Source organism: Neofelis nebulosa, chromosome 8 (genome assembly GCF_028018385.1).
Source record: "Neofelis nebulosa isolate mNeoNeb1 chromosome 8, mNeoNeb1.pri, whole genome shotgun sequence".
Taxonomy (NCBI): Eukaryota; Metazoa; Chordata; class Mammalia; order Carnivora; family Felidae; genus Neofelis; species Neofelis nebulosa.
Window position 1 is genome coordinate 58560580 of NC_080789.1, and position 24576 is coordinate 58585155.

Genomic DNA, 24576 nt, shown 5'->3' on the forward strand with positions numbered 1-24576 from the left:
AATCCCAAGCAGGCTCTGCACTGTCAGTGTGGAGCCTGACATGGGGCTCAAACCCATGAACTGCAAGACCATGACTGGAACCAAAATCAAGAGTTGGACTCTTAACCGACTGAGCCACCCTGGCTCCCCAAATTAAAGAAAATTTTTTTTAAATATTTGTTGATTCATTTTGAGAGAGAGAGTGAACGAGCAGGGGAAGGGCGGAGAAAGAGGAAGGGAGAATCCCAAGCAGGCTCTGCACCATCAGCGTGGAGCCTGACGCAGGGCTCGATCTCATGAAACTGTGAGATTATGACCTGATCCAAAATCAAGAGTCAACCGCTTAACTGACTTAGCCACCCATGTGCCCCGGAGCTCATGTTTTATTATAGATTCCAAAAAAATACAGTTAACCCTTGAACAACATAGGGCACCCAGCCCCACACATGGTCAAAAGTCCATCTATAACTTTCGACTCCCCAAAACTTAACTACTAATAGCTTGCTGTTTACTTGAAGCCTTACAAATAACATAGTCGATTAACACATATTTTGCATGTTATATGTATTATATACTGTATTCTTACGATGAAGCAAATTAGAGAAAATAAAATGTTATTAGTAAAATCATAAGGAAGAGAAAATACATTTATGGTACTGCACCATGTTTATTGAAAATATTCACATATAAGTGGACCAGTGTAGTTCAAACCCGTGTTGTTCAAGGGTCAACTGTACATAAGCTGTAAAGTTACAAGTGTTACAAGATGGTGATAAAATGTAATAGGAAAGGAAGGAGGAGGGATGGTTAACTCTAAGTGACAGGATCAGATTCAACTTTTTAGAGAAGGTAAAATTTGAATGGAGTCTCAACGGGTTCTTTCATTTAACCAGCATATGGATAGCTACAATATTAGGTTCTAAGAGTATAAAAGAACAAAGAGCTTAGACAGGCCCATCCATGATAATGCAGCCTGATAGAACGCTGCGCTTAAAGGAATGTACAAGGTGCTTTGGAAGCACAATGGAGATCTGGAAAGACTTCCTGTCAGAAGGTAATGTTCCAGCTGAATCTTGAAGGACTGGTAAGAGTTAGCCAGGTGGAAAAGTATGGGGAAGAGAGTTTTGGGGAGGAACTGTGTGTATAAAGAGTGGAGGTATAAAGCAAAGCAGCATGATGCCTTTGACACACTGCAAGGATCAGGATGTGCCTCTACATGGGATGCTTGTGGGGATTAGTCAGAGAAGAGGCTAGTGAGGTAGGTAGGGGCTTGGTCTTGAAGGCCTTCAATAAGCCAAAAAGTTTACATTTTGTCTTAAACTATGAAAACTATTGAAGGACTTTTTTTTTTTTTTTTTTTTTAAAGATCACTGTGACAATGTGGGAACTGGGTTGGAAAATAGACTGGAATCAGGGATCCAGTTTAAGGGTAGTCAAAATAGTCCAGGTTAGAAATAGGCCTAGGGGCACCTGGGTGGCTCAGTCGGTTGAGCATCCAACCTCAGCTTAGGTCATGATCTCCCGGTCGTGGGTTTGAGCCCTGTGTCAGGCTCTGTGCTGACAGCTTGGAGCCTGGGGCCTGCTTTGGATTGTGTCTCCCTCTCTCTGCCCCTTCCCCACTCATGCTCTGTCTCTGTTTCTCCTAAAAATAAAAAATAAAACATTAAAAAAAAGAAAAAGAAATAGGCTCCATAGTGGTTCTACAAGTACACAGGGATGAACAGATTGAAGAGCTATTTAGGAGGTAGAATCAGACTTGGAGGGTGTGTGTGTGTGTGTCCACGCGCACGCATGCACGCTTGCATGTGCATGAGTGACCAAGCAAGAGAACCAGAATGAGAGAGAATGAATAGTGGTAATTAAGAGGGATGAGCTCTTGGATGACTCCTGGTTTTCTGGGTTCCATACCAGGGTGGATGGTGACATTATTTATGAGTTAGGGAATACAGAAAGTTGTATGTCTAGAAATACAGGTAAATTTATTTTGGACTGGAAGGAAGTTAGGTGTACTGGTTTGGAGTTGGAGAGAGAATTTGAGGCTGGAGAGACATTGTGAGTCAACTGTGTAAATATGCTGCAGTTGAAGTGAAATGTTGGGTCATCTAAGGATCATGTTGAGACTGAAGAGCTGAACGCTGAGAAGAGAACCTTGGAGAACACTGACAGTTAAAGGTGTGACTGGTGGCAGCGGAGTCTTGGAAGAAAATTGTGGAGGTCAGGAGGTAAATGGAAAACCAATAAAATGTGTGTGATAGGACCTTAGAGAAGAGAGTTTGAAGGTGGAGGAAGGCGAAGTCATGTTAAGTGAGGTAGAAAGGTCAAGTATGATAAAGACAGAAAAGAACTTAATGGATTTGGCATTCAGGTCATTGGTGACATCAGTGAAAATAGGGTCACTGGAGTGATGAGAGCAGAGGCCAAATCGCATTGGATTGAGGAATAAATAGAAGGTGGGAAAATAAAGGCAAATAAGCCCTGTTTTTCAAGATGATTGCAGAGGGGTGGAGACAGAGAATAGTAGGGAACATGGGGTTCAAGGAAGAGTTTTTTAAGATGACAGATTTGAGCATATTTATATGTTTGGTTGAATGAGCAAGACCGTAGAGAGTGGTAATAATGGAGGGAAGTCCTGGAGTACGTAGAGAAGATGAAATCCAGAACAGAGATAGAACTATTATTTCCTTCATTAAGATGGAGGGAAAAGGTCAAGAAAGGTGTGGGGACAAATGTTTGGTGTCTGAACAAAGGAATTTGAGGGCCTTAGGTCCCTACTGTTCCTTGTGATGTAAACTTATCCGTTTGGGTTAGGGACCTGATGTGTAAAATGGGGGCCTTGAGCAGAGCCAACTCTGAATAGCTTTTGAGAGGGTAGGAGGGATAGCTGACTAGGGAGGGGTCTTGTATGACTGGCTAGGCAGGCAAAGGTAGGGGAGGTGGTGTGAGGGCCGGAAGACATTTCAAGTAGATAGAATAACCTGAGCAAAGACCTAGTATTAAAGGATATTGTATGTATGGAGATGTAGCACTATTTTGAATAGCTGGAGAGAATATATAGAGAGCCTGATTTTATGGTAGGCTTTAAGAGTTGTGTTAAGGGGCGCCTGGGTGGCGCAGTCGGTTAAGCGTCCGACTTCAGCCAGGTCACGATCTCGCAGTCCGTGAGTTCGAGCCCCACGTCAGGCTCTGGGCTGATGGCTCGGAGCCTGGAGCCTGTTTCCGATTCTGTGTCTCCCTCTCTCTCTCCCTCTCTCTCTGCCCCTCTCCTGCCCATTCATGCTCTGTCTCTCTCTGTCCCAAAAATAAATAAAAAACATTAAAAAAAATTAAAAAAAAAAAAAAAAAGAAAAAAAAAGAGTTGTGTTAAGCAATTTGGGATATTTTGAGGGAAAGAGAAACCTCTGAAGATTTTAATCAGAGAAACAGAATGTTTGTTTTACAAAAGTAACTGGTAGCAATTTAGAGAAATACTTACAAGGGATTTAGAGTAGAGTGGGAAACACTTGTTAGGCTGGTGTAGTAGTCCATGCAGAAGATGTTGAAATCTGGGTAGACCAAGGTATGCTGGGTAAGAAACAAAACCTAGCTCTCAATAGCTTGAAATAAGTTTATTTCTCATTCACAGTACACATCCATCAGGGGTAGGTCAGAGGCTTTCCTGTATTCAGGAATACAGGCCAACAGAACAGTTATCATCAAGAACATAGCTGGTTGCTCTGATGGAGGCCAAAAAAAAAAAAAAAGCTCTGGAGGTCTTGCTCCATTAACTAAATTCTTTGCCCGGAAGTGGTGGGAGTGGGGAAAGGTAGGAGCTGAGAAGATCAGATGGGTCAAGGAGATGGTGCTAGAATTTGGAAATTGGTTAAATGTGAGAGGAGAGGGAAGGAATTGTGAATAAATGACTCTCAGTTTCTGTCCTGGGTGACTGGGTGGTATTGTTAACTGAAATAAGAAAGGGCTTTAGGGGCACCTAAATATATAAAGCAAATATTATTAGACCTAAAGGAAGAAATAGGAGTACAATAATAAGGGACTTTAATACCTCACTTTCTTCAAGGGGTAGAATATCCAGGCAGAAAATCAATAAAGAAACATTCCCATGAATGACATGGTAGACCAGATGGACTTAACAGGCATACACAGAACGTTCCATCCCAAATCAACAGAAAAAACATTCTTCTCAAGTGCTCATGGAACTTTCTTCAGGGTAGATAATATGTTAAGCCACAGAACATATCTTAATAAATTTAAGATTGAAATCATATCAAGATCTTTCCTGGCTACAATGGTAGGAAACTAGAAATCAATTACAAGAAGAAACCTGGAAAATTCACAAATATGTAGAGATAAACAACATAGCCATTGGATCAGAGAAGAAATCAAAAGAGAAAAAAATACAAGAGACAAATGAAAATGGAAATACCAACATACAAAATACTAACCCTATGGGATGTAGCAAAAGTAGTTCTGAAAGAGAAGTTCATAGTGATAAATGCCTACATTAAGAATCAAGAGAGATGTCAAGTAAACAACCTAACTTTATACCTCAAGAAACTAGAAAAAGAAAGAACTAAGCCTAAAGTTGTAGAAGGAAGGAAATAAAGATCAGAGCAGACATAAGTGAACTAGAGACTAAAATGATGATGGATTAAATCAGTGAAACAAAGTGGGTTGTTTGAAAAAAAACAGACAAACCTTCAGTTACGCTCACCAAGAAGAAAAGAGAGAGTACTCAAAATCAGAAATGAAAGAGGAGATGTTATAACTGATACCGCAGAAAAACAAAGGATTCCAAGAGATCCTACAAACAATTTATATTCCAACAAATTGCACAACCTGGAAGAAATGGATACATTCCTGGGAACATACATACTACTGAGAGTGAATCATGAATAAATAGAAAATCTGAACAGACCCATTACTAGTAAAGAGTTTGAACCAGTAATCAAAAATCTCCCAAGAAACAAAACTCCAGGTCCCGAAGGCTTCACTGGTGAGTTCCGTGAAATATTTAAAGTAGAATTAATACCAATCTTTCTCAGACTATTCAAAAAAATAGGAGGGAACACTTCTAAACTTACTCTCTGAGGCCAACCTAACCCTGATACCAGAGTCAGGCAAGGGAACTGTAAGAAAATAAAATTTCAGACCAACATCCCCAAAGAACACATATGTAAAAATCCTCAACAAAATATTAGCAAACCTAATTCAACAGTATATTAAAAGAATCATATACTGTAATCAAGTGGGATTTATTCCAGGGATACAAGGATGGTTCGACAGCTGTAAATCAGTGTGGTATACCACTTTAACAAAATGAAAGCTAAAAAACATGATCGTCTCAATAGATGCAGAAAAAGCATTTGTCAAAATTTAGCATCCATTAATGATAAAAACTCAATAAAGTAGATACAGAGAGAATGCATCTCAACATAATGAAGGCCATATATTACAAGCCCACAGCTTACATGGTACTCAACAGTGAATAGCTGAAAGTTTTTCTTTGCCACTTTTATTCAGCATGGAATTGGAAGTCCTAACTGGAGCAGTTGAGCAAGAAAAAGAAAAGGCATCTAAATCAGAAAGGAAGAAGTGAAAATGTCACTCTATGCAGATGATGTGATATTATATATAGAAGACCCTAAACACCAAAAAAAAAAAAGAATAAATGAATTCAGTAAAATTGCAGGATACAAAATCAATATACAAAAATCAATTATGTTTTGTACACTGATAATGAACTATCAGAGATGCTAAGAGGGGTGCTTAGCTGGCTCAGTCAGTTAAGCATCTGACTCTTGATTTTGGCTCAGGTCATGATTTCATGATTCACGGGTTCGAGTCCCATGTTGGGTTCCCTGCTGATGGTGCGCAGCCTGCTCTGGATTCTCTTTCTTTCCTCTCTCTGACCCTCCCTTATTTGCACTCTTAAAATAAACTTGATTTTTTAAATTTTTTAAGTGTTTATTTTTGAAGAGAGAGAGCATGTGAGCAGGGAAGGGGCAGAGAGGGGGGGGACAGAGGATCTGAAGTAGGCTCTGTGCTGGCAGTGGAGAGCCTACCACAGGGCTCGAACTCACAAACTGTGAGATCATGACCTGAGCTGAAGTTGGGTGCTTAACTGACTGAGCCACCCAGACACCCTCAAAATAAATAAACTTAAAAAGTATATATTAAGAAAATAGTCCAAAAAAAGAAAAAAGAAAGAAAAGAGTCTTATTTACAATTGCATCAAAAAGGATAAAATACCTAGGAATAAATTTAGCCAAGGATGTGAAGGGTCTCTACACTGAATACAGTAAGATGTTGATGAAATAAATTGAAGATACAAATAAATGGAAAGATATTCTCTGTTCATGGATTGGAAGAATTAATATTGTTAATATGTCCATACTACCTAAAGCAATCTAAAGATTCAGTTCAATTGCTACCCAAATTCCAGTGGTATTTTTCATGGGGATAGAACAATCCTAAAATTTGTATGGAACCACAAAAGACCCCAAATAGCCAAAGCAGTCTTGAGAAAGAAAAACAAAACTGGAGCCATCACACTTTTTTTTTTTTTAAGTTTGTTTTGAGAGAGAGAGAGAAAAAGTACGAGTGGGGGGAGGGGCAGAGAGAGGGGGAGAGAGAGAGAGAGAGAGAGAGAGAGAGAGAGAGAGAGAGAATGAGAATCCCAAGCAGGCTCCACCTGGGCTCAGACCCACAAACCTTGAGATGATGACCTGAGCTGAAGTCAGAAGCTTAACCAATTGAGCCACCCAGGAGCCCTCGCGTCACACTTCTTGACTTCAAACTATATAGCAAAGCTATAATAATCAAAACAGTATGGTAACAGCATGAAAATGGTCATCATATAGATTGATGGAACAGATTAGAGAGCCCAGAAACAAACCCAGGCATATATGGTCAATAAATTTATGACACAGGAACCAAGAATATATAATAGGGAAGGACAGTCTTTTCAGTGTTGGGTAGACTGGACAACTGTCTTCTACCATATGTAAATATAAATGAAAAATGAATTAAAGACTTGGAAACAGACCTGAAGCCATAAAACCCTTAGAGGAAAACATTGGCAGTAAGCTCCTTGACTTCTGTATTGGTGATGAGTTTTTTGGGTTTGACACCAAAAACAAAGGTACCAAAAGCAAAAATACACAAGTGGAACTACATCTAACTAAAAAGCTTTTGCATGCAGGCGCATGGCTGGCTCAGTTGGTAGAGCATGAGACTCTCGATCTTCTGGTCTTGAGTTTAAGCCTCATGTTGGATGTAGAGATTACTTAAAAAATAAAAAAATAAAAACTAAAAAGCTTTTCGCACAGTAAGGGAAACTCAAAATGAACGATCTGGTAGAAAAAAATTAGCAAATCATATCCAATAAAGGGTTAATATCCTCAAAATATATGAAGAACTCCTACAACTTAAATAGAAAAAACACAGTCTGCTTTAAAAATGAGCAGAGGAGGGGTGTCTGGTTGGCTCAGTTGGTTAAGTGTCTGACTTCAGCTCATGTCATGATCTCAGGGCTTGGCTCGTGGGTTCAAGTTCTGCATCAGGCTCTATGCTGACAGCTCAGAGCCTGGAGCCTGATTCCGATTCTGTGTCTCTCTCTTTCTCTCTGCCCCTCACCTGCTAGCACTCTGCCTCTCTCTCTCTCTCAAAAATAAACATTAAAATTTTTTTTTAAAAATGGGCAGAGGAACTGAATAGACATTAAAATTTTTTTGGTGTTTATCTTAGAGAGAGAGAGAGAGAGAGAGAGCGCGAGCGCGGGGGAGGGGCAGAGAGAGGGAGACACAGAAACTGAAGCAGGCTCCGGCTCTGAGCTGTCAGCACAGAGCCTGACACGGGGCTTGAACCTGTGAACCATGAGATCATGACCTGAGTTAAAGTCGGATGCTTAATCGACTGAGCCACCCAGGGCGCCCCTAGACACTTTGTTTTGAAGTAGACCTACTGATGAACAACAGGTACAGGGCAAGGTGTTCAGTGTTACTAATCATCAGGGAAATGCAAATCAAAATCACAGTGAGATACCACCTTATACTATTGTTAGAATGGCTAGCATCAAAAAGATGAACTAACAAGTGTTGGCAAGGATGTGGAGAAAAGGGAGCTTTTTGTGCAGTGTTGGTGGGAATGTAAAGTGGTGCAGCCACTATGGAAAACAGTTCCTCAAGAAATTAAAAACAACTAAAAGTAGAAAAAATTTTACATTTTCATTTAAAAATATGAACCAGCAATCCTGCTTCTGGATATATACCTGAAGAAAATAAAGTCACTATCTCTAAGAGGTATCTGCATCCCCATGTTCATTGTAGTATTAAACAAGAGCCATGACATGGAAACAACCCAAGTGTCTGGCAACAAATGAACAGATAAAATGTATGTGCATACAATGGAGTATCATGCAGACATAAAAAGAAATCCTGCCATTCGTGACAATGTGGTTGGACTTTAAGGGCATTATGCTAAGTGAAATAAGGAAAGACAAAATACTCTGATCTCATTAATGATATGGAATCTAAAAAAACAAAACATAATTCATGGGAAAGAATGGTGGTTGCAAGGGTGGAGGTAGGCAAAATGGGTTAAGGTGGAGAAAATGTATAATCTTTCAGGTATGAAAAAAAGCCTTGGAGGTTTCATGTACAACATGGTGGCTGTAGTTAATAATACTGTGTTATATATTTGAAAGTTGTTAACAGTAGATCTTAACAGTTCTCATCACAAGAAACAGTTATAAATATGTCTGGCGATGGATGTTAACCAGACTTACTATGATCATTTTTCAATATATACATATATTGAGTCATGTTTTACACCAGTAACTAATATGTCGATTATATCACATATATCACATAAAGTGTGGGGGTGCAGATTTGGGGTTAGAAGAGTGTTGGTAGAGAGTTCACTTTTGGAAATATGGATCAGCTAATTGTGTAAATGAATCTGGAGCTCTAGAGAGAGGAAGGGATGTTTCAATCCAGGATGAGGTCACCAGGGCAAACTTGTGGAGTGATGAAGCCCCGGTAAATAGAATTTAAGAGGTACTTCTGGTTTGATGGCTTTGGACTTTAATGTAAAGATTGCTATTTGGGGGACGAAGGCAAGCCTGTGACTAGTATTTTGAGTCAGGAGCAAATATAAGCTGTGAGAAGCTGCTGCTTATACCACTTACAGGTACTTCAGAGTATGTTAGCTCTGTTATTTGTGCTAAAGGTGGACTTATTTTTATTGGGCCTTAGATGGAATGCATTTTAACTTTTATTTGAAGTTGGATATATTTGGCAATTCACAAAATTTTAATAAAGTTACTGTAACCTAGTTGCCAAGACATAGAAAGGCTAAAAATTGGTCCAGTGTCCCCATACTTACAAGAAAGTTAAGTGAACAAAGAATGTGATATTATGTAAGTATAATAGATAATAGATAATATTATGTAAGTATAATAGATAATAGATCATTTATTTCTCACAATAATAATCCCCATGGAGTAGTACTGTAGTATCCTTATTTTATAGTTGAAGCTTAGAGTGTCTTTTGTCTGTTCAGACTGCTATAACAAAATGCCATAGACTGTGTGGCTCATCAACAACAGAAACTTATTTCTCACAGTTCTGGAGGCTGGGAGGTCCAAGGCACTAGCATGGTTGAATTCTGGTGAAGGCCTTCTTCCTGGTTCATAGCCAGCTGCTTCTCACTGTGTCCTCGCATGGTAGAATGGATAGGGATCTCTCTGGGACCTTTTTTTTTTTTTTTTTTTTTAAATTTTGTTTAATGTTTTTATTTATTTTTGAGACAGAGAGAGATGGAGCATGAGCAGGGGAGGGGGAGAGAGAGAGGGAGACACAGAATCCAAAGCAGGCTCCAGGCTCTGAGCTGTCAGCACAGAGCCCGACGCGGGGCTCGAACTCACAGACTGTGAGATCATGACCTGAGCCGAAGTTGGACCCTCAACCGACTGAGCCACCCAGGCACCCCTCTCTGGGACCTTTTTTATAAGGCACTAATCCCATTCACCTCCTAAAGGCCCCACTTCCTAATACTATCATTTTGGGGGGTTAGGGTTCAAAATGAATTTTGGCAGGACCCATGCAGACCATAACAGAGAGGTTAGGTTAGGTCATGCAGCCAGAGCATAACAGCTTCATGCCAAGGTCTGTGCCTGTAACCACCACCTGGAATTGGTTTTTCAGGACACAGCAAAATTTACATCGGATAGCTAAGAGTTTGGGTTAACGTTGTTTCTTATTCTTTTTCACCCCCAATTTTTTTTTTAATGTTTATTTATTTTGAGAGAGAGAGCACAGGCATGGGAGGGGCAGAGAGGGAGAGAGAGAATCCCAAGCAGGCTCTGTGCTGTCAACGCAGAGCCTGACGTGGGACTCAAAAACTCACAAACCATGAGGTCATGACCTGGGCTGAAATCAAGAACCTGACGCTTAACTGAGCCACCCAGGTGCCCCAATGTTTATTTGTTTTTGAGAGAAACAGCATGAGTGAGGGAGGGGCAGAGACAGAGGGAGAAAAAGGATCTGAAGCTGGCTTTGTGCTGACAGCAGTGAGCCCCATAGGGGGCTTGCACTCATGAACCCTGAGATCATGACCTGAGCTGAAGTTGGAAGCTCAACTGACTGAGCCACCCAGATGCCCCTACCCCAGCTTTTTTATTTGGAAGAATTCTGAACCTATAGAAAAGTCGGAAGAGTGATACACTGAATATCAAGTATGACATTTACCTATATTTATCAAATATTTTATTGCATTTGTGCTCTCTCACTCTCTTTACCCCCTTCTTCACTCTTCTTTTTCTGTATCCACCTTTCTCTCTCCCTTTCCTCCCTACACATATGTACATTATTGTTCATTGTATATCAAGAATTTTTATTAGTGTATTAGGAAATCTGGAAACTTTTATTAGCATATTACAGACATTCAGAAAACTTCACCTCAAAATTTCTTAAGCATCTATTGCCTAAAAACAAGTTGTTTTCCTGTATCACCATAATCATACTATCAAACTTATTATCACATTCAAAATATTTTACAGTGGTATAATAGTTAATGCAATAGTCTATACTCAGATTTGCTCAATTATCTCAATAATTGAGATACTGCTTTATAGCTTTCCTTCCAATCCTGGATTTAGTCAAGGATCATATGTTGCATTTAATTGTCATTTTTGTTTTTGTTTTTTTTTAGTCTTTTAATTCAGAGCAGTTCTCCCCCGTTTTTGTTTTTTTTTTTTTTTTTTTTTTATTTTTTAAATTTTTTTTTTTCAACGTTTTTTATTTATTTTTGGGACAGAGAGAGACAGAGCATGAACGGGGGAGGGGCAGAGAGAGAGGGAGACACAGAATCGGAAACAGGCTCCAGGCTCCGAGCCATCGCCCAGAGCCCGACGCGGGGCTCGAACTCACGGACCGCGAGATCGTGACCTGGCTGAAGTCGGACGCTTAACCGACTGCGCCACCCAGGCGCCCCTCCCCCGTTTTTGTTTTTAATGTCATTGATATTTTTTAGAGACCAGGCTAGTTATGTTGAAGAATGTGTCACAATTTGGCTTTGTCTTGATTAGATTCAGGTTAAACATTTTTGGCAAGATGTTATGTGTGTCTCTGTGTACATAATGTCCTTTTGTTCCATTGTTGGTGATAAAAAGTTTGGTCACTTAGTTATGTTGATGTCAGCTACATTTCTTCTTTGTAAAGGTACCTTTTCCCCTTTGTAATTAAGCAGTCTGTGGAATGATACTTTTAAAAATGTGTGACCTTTCTATTCCTTCATGTTTTACTCAGTGGTATTAACATGCATTTATGTTCCTTGCCTGAATTGGTTATTACATTGGTGGTCATGCAAAATGTTGATTCTCTCATAAATTCTACGTTTTCTAGTTGGTGGTGTTCTAAAAGGAAGTTTTATTTTTACTCCCCCTCCCCCCCCCCTTTTTTTTTTTTTTTTAAAGTTTATTTTGAGAGAAAGAAAGCGTGTGAGCAGGTGAGGGGCAGAGAGAGAGGAGAGAGACAATCCCAACAAGGCTCAGCCCAGAGCCCGACCTGAGTAAAGATCAAGAGGTGGACACTTAACTGACTGAGCCACACAGGTGCCCCTCCTTTTTTTGTTTTTGATGGTTACTGTAGACTTGGTATTTTAAAAAAATTCAATATGTTATAATCTATTACTGTTAAAAATACCATATTCAGTATTAAAAATACAGCAAATTTGTTGTAAATTTGGTCAGTGGGAGCCCTATCAAACTGATTCCTATGTCCTTTTGACGTGATCCTCTCTGGCACTGCAAGGTGTTTCAGGTTCACTTTGTACTTTACCTGCCCCAGACCTGGAGTAAATCATTTCTGCAAGGAACCCTGATTCCTTTAGTGACAAATGATTCCTTAAAAAATTTTTTTTTAATGTTTATTAACTGTGAGAGAGAGAGACAGACAGAGACAGAGTGTGAGTGGGGGAGGGACAGAGAGAGAGGGAGACACAACCCGAAGCAGGCTCCAGGCTTGAGTTGTCAGCACAGAGCCATATGCGGGCCTTGAACTCCTGAGCCATGAGATCATGACCTGAGTCTAGGAAACTGACATGAAGTTGGTTATTTATTGTATTGAACATTTCTGTTGGGAGTATAGTTTTTGTGGTTCCTTATAGAGGTCTGATGTTTTAGAGAATCCAAAAAGAGTTAGCCTTAGAATTATGATCTGGTATACGCCAATCACTTATGGTCCAACAGCTTGAGAACATATTCCACTCTGGGACTCTACATGAAACAAGATAGGTCAGTTCCTTCCACAAAAACATTTTACACTGAAGGTGAAATCCATTAAGCCTATTGGTATGTTCATTGATGTGGAAACAAATCAGTTGTAAGGAAAGTCACCATGTGCTATTAACCTGTTCTGTTGAAATATTTAAAATCCTGTCCTGTTATCCCTATGGAAGAAGTTATAACCTTTGTTTTTGGAGGAGAGGTGTTATTCATTTTCAGAAATTATAGGTAATATTTTAATTAACACCATTACTAGCCTATCAGTTGATTATATGGCTTATATATTTATTCTTTTATGTGGATGACTGCTCTAGGATTACTTAAGAAATTAGCTGCCTGGCAACATAAAAGTTCAGATATTAAAGTGAATTGCATGCCTTCCAACTATTTCTATTACTTGTCTAAATTTAGAACCATGTAGAGTTCCTGCAGAATTGAAATCTCTGGGGATTTTAATAGTCAAGACAGACAATATTCAGCTTTTCAGAGTAAAGAAGAAAGGTAGTTTCAAATTAATTTTTGCACTGTCACTCAGACTACTTAATTAAGACACAGAGTCCAGTGAAAAGTCAGGACTGTTCTGAGAATTTTATTTGACTGTTGCTGAAAACTTGTTAGAACCTACACTCTGGATGTGAAAGGGATCATTTTTTTCCCCTCCTAGGTGAATTGCTGGGAGCTATCCACTATTCTTTCCTTACTGTCTCCCCAAATTATGCTTGATAAGTACAGTTCTTACACTTTACCTGGATGGATGAGGCATTCATTACATCTGAGCTAGAGATCAGGTGAGCATTATATTTGGGTACTTGTGGATGAATTTTAGGACACTGGAATTGTTTTGCATGTGTGTGAATTCAGATTTTTGTGGGATATTTTGAGGAGAAACTTATTCTATATACGTTTAACTGTACATAAAATGTGAAAATCTGTTGATGCAGTTGGTAGACTTCAACAAAAGAAATAAGAAATAAAAAGTTATTTTGAGTAACTAATTTAAATATAAGTTAAAATTGAGTAAGATTTTACATATAGAATGAATATGTGTTTACTACCTGATTTGGCAATTGGAAATGTAGGACTTTGCTGCTACTATAGTAAGAAATTTTAAGGATGCTGGAAAAATGCCAAAAAATTATTATAAACCAAGAAAAATCCATAAAAATGAAATGTATGGGTTTTTTTCACACTAGATTTATACGAATGGGGAAATGTAAACAAAGTAAAAACAAATCTATATATTACTCTCATTGAATTAAGCCTATGTGCTTTTTTTCCCCCCCTCCCTTTCCTTTCTGCTGGGGTTTCCATGGATGAATTCTAGAAGTGAGGGACCTTGTTCCTTGGAGAAATGAGCTGCCCTCAAAGAATATACTGTTTATTGAGACAAAATGTTATGAAGGAGGTAGCAGGATAATTTTTATTTTATTTTTGCTTATCTCTATATAAAAGGAGCATTAATTCCTTTTAAATTAGATGGAAAATCAGTTATTTTAAAACACCTATTAAAAGAGTAAAGGGACTATAAAATCAATTCTTAAAACTTGTAAGTACTCCAGTAGACTTATTTTCCAACACTCTTGATTGGTTTTCAGTTAGATAGTGAGTTCTTTGTTTCCTAGGCTTTCAGACTACTTTGGGGGGTAAGCTGTCTTTTTATATTGTAGCTGAAGTTTTTATTAAATAACTTCATATTTAACCAATCACTTAATTAACATAATTTCTGTTTAAACCTAGTAATATATAATTCTCTTTCTTTGAAAGAGTGTAAATATGCCCATTTGAATTCTGGAGGAAAAGCTTGTGCTTATTAGCTTGCCTAAACTTTCTGGAAACTTACCATTTTGATGTCATGAAAGGGATCCCTGTAAAATTTGAAGAAAATATTATGTGCTTTTACTAGAATAAGAACTTAATTTTAGCACGAAATAGTCCTTAGGGCGACAAGGAAGAATATTACATTTTTCCATAGGTCCCAAGGTTTTTCCAGAGACATCTTGGGTGTCGTGTAAGGTACTTGGGACTATTAGAATGTTCAGCCTCATTCTAGGGCTGTGGGATCAAAAATGTGTGTGTGTGTTAAAGGACCTTGCTGGCTGGTTGTGGAGATAAAACATGAATATTTGATGATTAAAGTAACAATAGGTATAATGGATTAATTCTGTAATATAAATAGTGCAGTGTAATTTAGTTGAATCTAGTTGTTTAATGCAAATACAAAAAGGAAAGAGAAAAACCAATATGGAAAAGTAGGGAAGGAGTTAGATATTGAACTGGGCTTCAAATAAAGATTAGTATCCAAATTCATTTCAGTGTTTGTATTCAGTATATATATATAAATATATATATATATTCAGTACATATAAAGTGTATATGTTACTGTATATATTATATATATTTAGTATATATAATATATATTATATAATACATTATTATATTAATGTATTATATAACAACATTATTATAGATAATATATATTATATGATACATGTTATATATAATATAATGTTATTATACATAATATATATCCAGTATTTGTATTCAGTATATGTATTATATAATACTATATAACAGTATATATGTATATATAATATGTTGTATAACATATAATGTATAATATATATTCAGTATCTATTCAGTGTATGCATAATACATAATATATTGTAATACTACATATAATACATATTCAGTATATATAATATATATTATATATTAAGTATTTGTATTCAGCATATATATAAAGAAATATATATGTAAATGTATATTTGTATATAAACAAATCTATAAAAAATATATAAATATATATGTAAAGAGATATATGTTTATATATCTGTGCAAAGATGTATATATATCTTTGCATATATATTTCTTTTTTGAGATTTGCTTTCTAAAAAACTTACGGAAAATTTCAAATGTCCAAAAGCCACGGGAATAGTAAAATAAACCTGCATATACAGTTATCAGTTTATGGTTAACTTTGTTTCATCTATTCTCCTACCAACCCCCCTCCTCCAATTGTTTTGAAGCATATCTGTGACGTATTATTTTGTTCATAAATATTTCAGTATAAATCTCTAAAAAATAAGGACTTAAAATTTTTTTTTAATGTTTGTTTATTCTTGAGAGAGAGAGAGAGAGAGAGAGAGAGAGAGAGAGACAGAGCATGAGCATGAGCAGGGGAGGGGCAGAGAGAGGGGAACACAGAATCTGAAGCAGGCTCCAGGCTCTGAGGTGTCAGCACAGAGCCCTATGGCGTTAAAACTCACAAGCTGTGAGATCATGACCTGAGCCGAAGCCAGATGCTTAACTGACTGAGTCACCCAGGCGCCCCTAAAAAATAAGGACTTTAGAAAACATAGTACCAAAACCATTTCTACATTCAAAATAATTAACAATAATTACTTAATATTAAATATCTGTTGTTCCTATTTCCTTGATTATATCATAAGTTGTTATTTATTTATTTGTTTATTTATTGATGAGGGAGAGAAAAAGGGAGAGAGAATCCCAAACAGACTAATAGCATGGAGCCTGACGTAGGGGTCAATCCCACAAACTGAGAGAGATCATGACCTGAGCCGAAATCAAGAGTCGGATGCTTAACTGACTAAGCCACCTAGGTGCCCTTAGGTGTTTTTTTGTTTTGTTTTGTTTTTTAGAGAGAGAGTCCATGAGCAGGGGAGAGGAGCAGAGGGAGAGGGCGAGAGAATCTTAAGCAGGCTCCATGTTCAGCATGGGGGTTGACTTGTGGCTGGATCCCATGACCCTGGGATCATTGTCTGAGCCAAAATCAAGAGTCAGAAGCTCGACCAACTGAGGCACCCAGGCTCCCCTGTATCATAAGTTGTTAAAACAGCCTATCTGTTTAAAATGGCATCCAAATTAAAAAAAAAAAAGGATCCAAATAAAGTCTGTACCTTATAGTTGGTCAATGTATTTTTTTAAGTCTCTTTATCTAAAAGATTTCCACTCTCTTTTTTTTCTTTGCAGTTTATTTGTTGAAGGAACTGGGTCATCTGTTCAGTAGTTTCCCACAGATGGATTTGGTGATTGACATCATAGTAGTGTCATGTAACATGTTTCTCTATCCTCTGTATTTCCTTTAAATGGGCAGTTACATCTAGAGACTTGACCAGATTTAGATTCACTGTTTTTGGTTAGAATACTTCATAGTGTGCTTCTGTCAGGAGAAGGTGTGTGATGTCTGTTAGTCTCATATTTTATGATGTCAACAGCCATTGATGATCATTGTTTACATTTCCTTCATTAGGGGTTATAAAATGGTAGTACTCAGATTCTATCATTTCTTCATTTATTTTAGCTGGAATTTTTTTTTTTTTTTCTAAAAAGAAATACTTCTTTTCATCACCTGTTTGGCACAGGAAAGGTGCGACAGACAAATGCTTGAGCCTTTTAATTAACAGTTATTACTGTTTACAAAAAATGAATTTGTTCACTAACATCCTGCAAAGGTGTCTGATAAGTTTTTTAAATATTGTCGTTATAAACTCTGAGATTTAAGCCTATTTCTGTGTTTCAGCCAATTCCAATTTTATCTGTATTGATGTCTCATTGATTGTCTCATCTTGGCAAATGGGAGCTTCTTCAGGTTGGCTCCAGTATCTTTTTGATGTGATCCTGTTAGCTATGATAGCTTGTTTGTTTTCTGGCTGACATGATGTTCTGAAATCCTCTATTACATACACAATCCCTGGGCGTGCATCAGCCCATTGCCCCTGGAACTCTGGTTCCTTTGTGTGGAAAAAATGGAAAATGGTTAGAGACCAGTCTGGGTGAAAGAGGTATTAATTGCTTAGTGAATTGGTCTTTGTTTCTTGCTGTTTTCAGGGAATAAGGCTAGGAAATAAGGTGCCTTTTTTTTTTTTGTTTTTTTGGATGAATCTTTTTTTTTTTTAAGTTTGTTTATTTTGAGAGAGAGAGCACGTGTGCGAGTGAGAGCATGAGTGGGGGAGGGGTAGAGAGAGCACAGAGCCCGACGCAGGGCTCTCACCCATGAACTGTGAGATAATGACCTAAGCTAAAATCAGGAGTTGGACACTTAACCAATTAATCACCCAGGTGTCCCCCCCACCCCCACCAGCTTTAAGAAAGTATATCACAAGTTCATATCAGTGTTTCCAATTCAAAGTCAGGACCATAGATTTTTTTACTTAACATCTTCCATCTTACAGAGGTTTGCATTTTTCAAATTACAGACGTAATATACACTCATTTTAAGAAATTTAAATAATTCAGAATTATGTAAGGTAAAAGATGGAAGGAAGATCCTGATCCTGCCCCAAAATCACTAGTTAACCACTTAACACAATTAATTCAAAGGTTTCATAGTGGCTGTCTTTTTATTTTTATGTCAATTATAGTTACCTGGCTTAGGCAGCACTGAACATACAGTTAAAAATTAGGGATTGACATTTCTTGAGGCGAGGGAAAAAAAGATGAGAGGTTATTCCTTACATGAAATGAAGATTCTTACATATTTTTAGATTTACTTTTTGAATTGGTGTTACATTTGCATGATTCAAAATGCTAAGGATAGAAAAAAAGCAGAGTGAAGTTTTTTCTTGCTTTTGTAACCCAACTAGTCAGTTCTTCTTTCCAGAGACAACTATGTGCATCCTATGTTTTCGTGCATCCTATGTTCTTATAAACATAAAGTATACATATATGTGTAACTGTGTATGTATGTTATTTCCTCCATTTTACAAAAATGGTTCTTTGTCTTGCATTTTTTTACTTAGCAATATAACTTATAAGTACATCAAGAATAGCTTATTCTTCTGTGTGTCTACAGAGTATTACAGGATATGTTTGTACTGTTTATTTTATCATTCTCCTATTAAAGAGAAGTTTGATTTTTTTCCCCCAAGTCTTTGCAGTTACAAAGAGTGCTGCATAACCTTGTACAAATGTCATTTTCCATATTTGGAATAATTAATTTTTAAAAAATGTTTTTTAAAAAAATTTTTAATGTTTATTTTTTGAAAGAGAGCGACAAAGCATGAACAGGGGAGGGGCAGAGAGAAACAGAGACACAGAATCTGAAGCAGGCTTCAAGCTCCGAGCTGTCAGCATAGAGCCCGACGTGGGGTTCAAACTCAACGACCCGTGAGATTATGACCTGAGTTGAAGTTGAACGCTTTAACCAACTGAGCTACTGAAGGCTCCCCTAAAAAATTTTTTTTGATATTTATTTATTTTTGAGAGAGAGAGAGAGAGAGAGAGAGAGAGTGTGTGTGTGGGGGGGGGGGGCAGAGAGAGGAGGAGACAGAATCTGAAGCAGGCTCTGAGGTGTCAGCAAAGAGCCTGACGCGGGGCTTGAACCCACGAACTGTGAGATCATGGCCTGAGCCAAAGTCAGATGCCACCCAGGCACCCCTCGAATAATTAATTATTAAAGTAAATTGCTAAGGGTGTATACTTGTGTAAATTTTAAACATATGATAAAAGACCTTTTTTATTTTTATTTTTTGAGAGAGGGCACAAGTGAGCGTTGGACAGAGAGAGGGAGAGAGAGAGAATGAATCTGAGTAGGTGGGGAGAGAGAGAGATAAAGAGATAGAGAAGTGGAGTTCGCCCAAAGCGGGGCTCATGTTCATCTGTAGTGGGGCTTGTGTTCACCCAAAGCAGGACTCAGACTCATGAACTGTGAGATTGTGACCTGAGCCGAAGTCAGAAGCTTAACAGACTGAGCCACCCAGGTGCCCCAGTAAAATTGCCTTCTACAAATATAGGTATTTTACATTGCCACCGGCACCTGATTCCAGATTTGAGACAGAAGATTTGGTTATGTGGATATATACAAAATAACCAATTTGAAGTTTTTTCATCCATGTGTGTTTACAGTGGAGTACTGATGTCATAGACATCAGATTACATTGTAGTTTTTTTCTTTCTACATACAATTAATTGAGTGCCTATGAAAAAATATAGTCTTTGCTCTCAACTGTAAGCAGATATATCAGGTGAACTTTACCTAAGTTCTCTGGGCCTTGAAGGATAAGAGTGGGCAGGGGAAATTCTAAATTAGCAAACTTTTGGGGCACCTGGGTGGCTCAATTAAGTGGCTGACTTCGGCTTAGGTCATCATCTCATGATTCGTGAGTTTGAGCCCCGCATGGGGTTCTCTCCTGTCAGTGCGGAGCCTGCTTCTGTCCTCTGTCTCCCTCTCTCTCTGCCTCTCCCCATGCCCTCTCTCTCTCAAAAGTGAATAAACATTAAAAAAAAAATTAGCAAACTTTTTGGTCTCGGACCCTTGACCGTTTTAAAAATTATTACAGGGGCGCCTGGGTGGCTCAGTCGGTTAAGCGTCCGACTTCAGCTCAGGTCACGATCTTGCAGTCCGTGAGTTTGAGCCCCGCATCGGGCTCTGGGCTGATGGCTCAGAGCCTGGAGCCTGCTTTGGATTCTGTGTCTCCCTCTCTCTCTGCCCCTCCCCCGTTCATGCTTTGTCTCTCTCTCTCTCAAAAATAAATAAACGTTAAAAAAAATTTTTTTTAAATAAAAAATAAAAATTATTACAGACTCCAAAGAACCTTTTATTTATGTGGGTTATATGTACCAATATTTACAGTATTGGAAATCAAAACTAAGAAAATATTTAAATATTAGTTCATTAAAATCATAGTAAGTTCCTTACATATTAATTTATATAACACATTTTTTAATGAAAAAACTTAAAAAAATTTTTTTTAACATTTATTCATTTTTGAAAGGCAGAGAGAGACGAGCACGAATGGGGGAGGGGCAGAGAGAGAGGGAGACACAGAAACAGAAGCAGGCTCCAGGCTCTGAGCTATCAGCACACAGCCCGATGCAGGGCTCGAACTCATGGACCGCGAGATCATGACCTGAGCCGAAGTCGGCCACTTAACCGACTGAGCCACCCAGGCGCCCCTATGAAAAAAATTTTTTTTAAACAAAAGATTTAGTGAGAAGGAAGGACATGGTTTTACATTTTTGCAAATCTCTTTAATGTCTGGATTAAATAGAAGGCAGCTGGATTCTTACATCTGCATCAGCATTCGGTCTGTTGTAGTATGTCATTTTGCTTGAAGTATATGAGAAAAAATCCAGCTGCAGAGATTTGTAGTGGGAAAATAGAGAAGTATCTTAATATCTTTGGGTAATTGGATAGTCTTTGATACTGTACCCAAACTCAACATGTGGTAGTTTCTTCAAGGTTAGTTGCAGTGTAGAATCTGGAACCATGTTAATGAACTTTTGTACTTGGTGACATTAAAATTCAATTGTTTACTTTGTACATTGAATGGATCTTTTATCCATGTATGATTTTGAATCATCGTGAATTGGTCAACTGGAAAATATTGGTTTACTGAGTTACACAGAACTTCCAAATGTTTGACACAGTTCATTATTCAATTAAAAAAATCACATTCATTAATATCACCATCATTTCATTGGGAAAGTCTTAAGTATTGAGAAGTTGTCAAGCTCACAAAAGATACCCTTTTTCAAAATTTTGATTTTTTTTTTTTAATTTTTTTTTTTTTTTAATGTTTTTTATTTATTTTTTTTGGGGACAGAGAGAGACAGAGCATGAACGGGCGGGAGAGGGGCAGAGAGAGAGGGAGACACAGAATCGGAAACAGGCTCCAGGCTCCGAGCCATCAGCCCAGAGCCTGACGCGGGGCTCGAACCCACGGACCGCGAGATCGTGACCTGGCTGAAGTCGGACGCTTAACCGACTGCGCCACCCAGGCGCCCCCAAAATTTTGATTTTTAAAAGCTTGACTTTTATCACTGGCAACAAGTACTATCTCATTTGTTTTCTTTGAAGGAACAGGCTCACTTTGTTCATTTCTGTGAAGACTGTTGCCACATAACAATAGTTTGCCTGTCGGTTGCTTACTCAAGAGGTAGTGATATGCCACGAAAAAAGTTCAGCTTGCAGCTCAGTTGCTTTTCCTTGAGACAATTATTGTCCTTCGATTGATATGCTGCAGAACTATAGACTTCCATTTTTCATTTAGATTATTAAAAAGATGTACTCAAGAGTGGAAATTTAATAACATTATTAATTTTTACTGTTTGCTCAAGGAATGTATAAGTAAAGTTTATCTTTCCTTTTTTAAACTGCAGGTGTTGGGTGGTACTAGTATAGTTCGATGCCCCTGCCTTGATTTATGCTAAGGCAGTGGCAGTTATACCTACCATTTCACCATGGTAAAAAAAGGCATATAACATCTTAGTATTATTATGAAAAATTAGATCTTGGTGTTATGAAAATAGCGGACCTCTTAGATTTCCTGAGACCATACTCCACGAACTGCTGTTCTAGGTAGAGCACGATTACATAGCCAGAGATACTGAGGTGAGAAAAAAAGCATCGGTTTCAAGGTCAACTACAAGTAATTTGTTATGAAACTCGGGATATATGGAGAAAAGGAGAAAAGGTAGTCAGAGGCCAGATTATAAAGGAATTTAAGTATCCTGCTAAAGAGTGCTGAATTTATCCTATAAAAAATGGAGAGTCTTCGGAGGATTTTTAAAGAGGGGAGTGTGTGTGGTAGGGGTGTTGGTGGTTGATGCCATCAAATTTGTTTTTTGTTTTTTTTTCAAAATGCGGCTGTTTTTATTGATCTGAAATACTGATATAATATAAGTGAAAACTGTTATATGCAAGCAGCCTTCCGGTGAGCCTCCTTTGGCAACCACTCTCCCACCACCCTTCTCCCATCAACCTTCTCGAGAAATCAAATTTGTATTTTTTAAAGATCACCCTTATCACAGTGTGTCTTGTAAGGAGGACAGTGGAAAATGATGAGGTTTTAAATGAAGGCACTGAGTTGGCCGTGGAGCCACAGAAGGCCAGGCTGTACAAACCAGTGCAGACGTTAAAATGTGACCTTCCTAAAGCAGAACTAAGCCTAGCAGCATCTGTTGGTTGGCTGGATGGTCAGGCGCACAACCAGCCACGTCCATCATCGTGTCACACAAGCTAATCCCTCAAATACTCTTGTATTGGCAGAATCACTATTCTGACTTTTATTACCATAGTTTTATCTGTTTTCGAATTTCATGTTAATAGAATCATATAGTAGATGATCTTTTCTTTCTTACTTACCATTGTCTTTGAGATTCATGAGTGTAGCTTCCTATAGCAATGGTTTTTCTTTTATCATTGCTATGGAGTATTTCATTTTCTGACTGTACCATAAGTTTTTCATTGAGTTGTTTACAGCTTGGGACTATGATGAATAATACTGCTGTGAACATTTTGTGTGTGTCTTTTCACAGACATAAGCACTCACTTCTATTAGTTATATACCCAGGAATGGAATTGCTAGTTCGTGGGGGTATATATGTATGTTTGAGTACTACCAGTTTTCCAAAGTGGTCATATTAATTTATTCTCTTGCCAGCAATGTATGCCAGTTCTGGTTGTACTATGTCTTTGACTAAGTATTGTCAGTCCTTTTAATTGTAGCTGTTAGGGTCTAGTGCTGTCTTTTTGTGGCTTTAATTTGCATTTCCCTGATGACAACTGATGTGTGGAATATCTTTTCTTTTTTTATGTTTATTTATTTTTGAGAGAGAGAGAGAGTGGGAGCCGCCGAGGGGCAGAGAGAGAGAGAGAGAGAGAGAGAGAGAGAGAGAGAATCCAAAGCAGGCTCCAGGCTCTGAGCAGTTAGCACAGAGCCCAATGCAGGGCACAAACCCATGAACCGTGAGATCATGACCTGAGCTGAAGTCAGATGCTTACCTGACTGAGCCACCCAAGCGCCTCTGATGTGTGGAGTGTCTTTATATGCATATTGGCCTTTTAAGGATCCTCTTTGGTGAGGTGCCTTTCAACTCTTGTCCATTTAAGAAATTGGGCTATTTGTCTTTTTCTTATAGATATATAGATCTTTTTTGTATATGTTGAATATGAGTCCTTTGTGGGATACATATATTTGTACGTATCTTCTCCAGGTATTTAAACATGGACTAGATGCAGGAACAAATTTATTAATCTGGGTGTTTTGCTGGGATTCTGTGGTATATGTCTTATCAGTTAAAGGTGGTTCTATATCTTATTCTTTAGAGATTCTAGTTTCCTTTCATGATGGGAATGTACATGCTGCTTTTGAGTGTGTCACTGTTGATGTTTTGAATTAGTCTCAACTGATTGTGGGTGTGTCTGTTATCTATTGCTGTGGACCAAACCACTCGAAATCTTAATGGCTTAAAACAACTATTTGCGGGGCGCCTGGGTGGCGCAGTCGGTTAAGCGTCCGACTTCAGCCAGGTCACGATCTCGCGGTCCGTGAGTTCGAGCCCCGCGTCAGGCTCTGGGCTGATGGCTCGGAGCCTGGAGCCTGTTTCCGATTCTGTGTCTCCCTCTCTCTCTGCCCCTCCCCCGTTCATGCTATGTCTCTCTCTGTCCCAAAAATAAATAAAAAAACGTCGAAAAAAAAAAAATTATAAAAAATAAAAAAAAAACAACTATTTGCTTATGATTAAGTGGGCTGGCAATTTAGGCAGAGTTCATCTGGCTTGCCTCTATTCCACATGATATTTGCTGGGCTTACTCATGTGTTTTGATCAGTTGGCAGGCTGGCCAGGGGCTGGTTGTACTGAATAGCCCCACTCCAGCATTGTCCATCATTAGGCTGGAGCTGTCATCCAGAGTGCTGTGGCCTCTCCTGCAGTCTGTCTTGCATGGTGACTAGGTTCCAACAGAACAAGAGTGAAAGTTGAAAGGTTTCCTAAGGCCTGGGCTCAGAAATTGCACAGTGTCTTCATGTTGCATTTTATCGACCACAAGGCCAGCTCAGATGCAAGGGGTGACG

The 24576-nt window shown here is 38.3% G+C and overlaps 1 protein-coding gene across 33 annotated transcripts in view; it reads left to right on the forward strand.

Annotated features, from left to right (window-relative positions):
- R3HDM2 (R3H domain containing 2) overlaps window positions 1–24576 on the forward strand; it is a 163513-nt gene that overhangs the window by 10816 nt on the left and 128121 nt on the right. For 26 of the 33 annotated variants that reach the window (XM_058742267.1, XM_058742268.1, XM_058742271.1 and 23 more), the window contains one exon: window positions 13425–13548. The exons of 5 other annotated variants lie outside the window; for them this stretch is intronic. In XM_058742267.1, the coding sequence (XP_058598250.1) occupies window positions 13511–13548 (38 nt within the window). In that variant the 5' untranslated portion in view covers window positions 13425–13510. Of the gene's footprint in view, window positions 1–13424; window positions 13549–24576 lie in introns of those variants that run through there. 2 more of the 33 variants (XM_058742297.1, XM_058742295.1) reach the window with 2 other exon arrangements.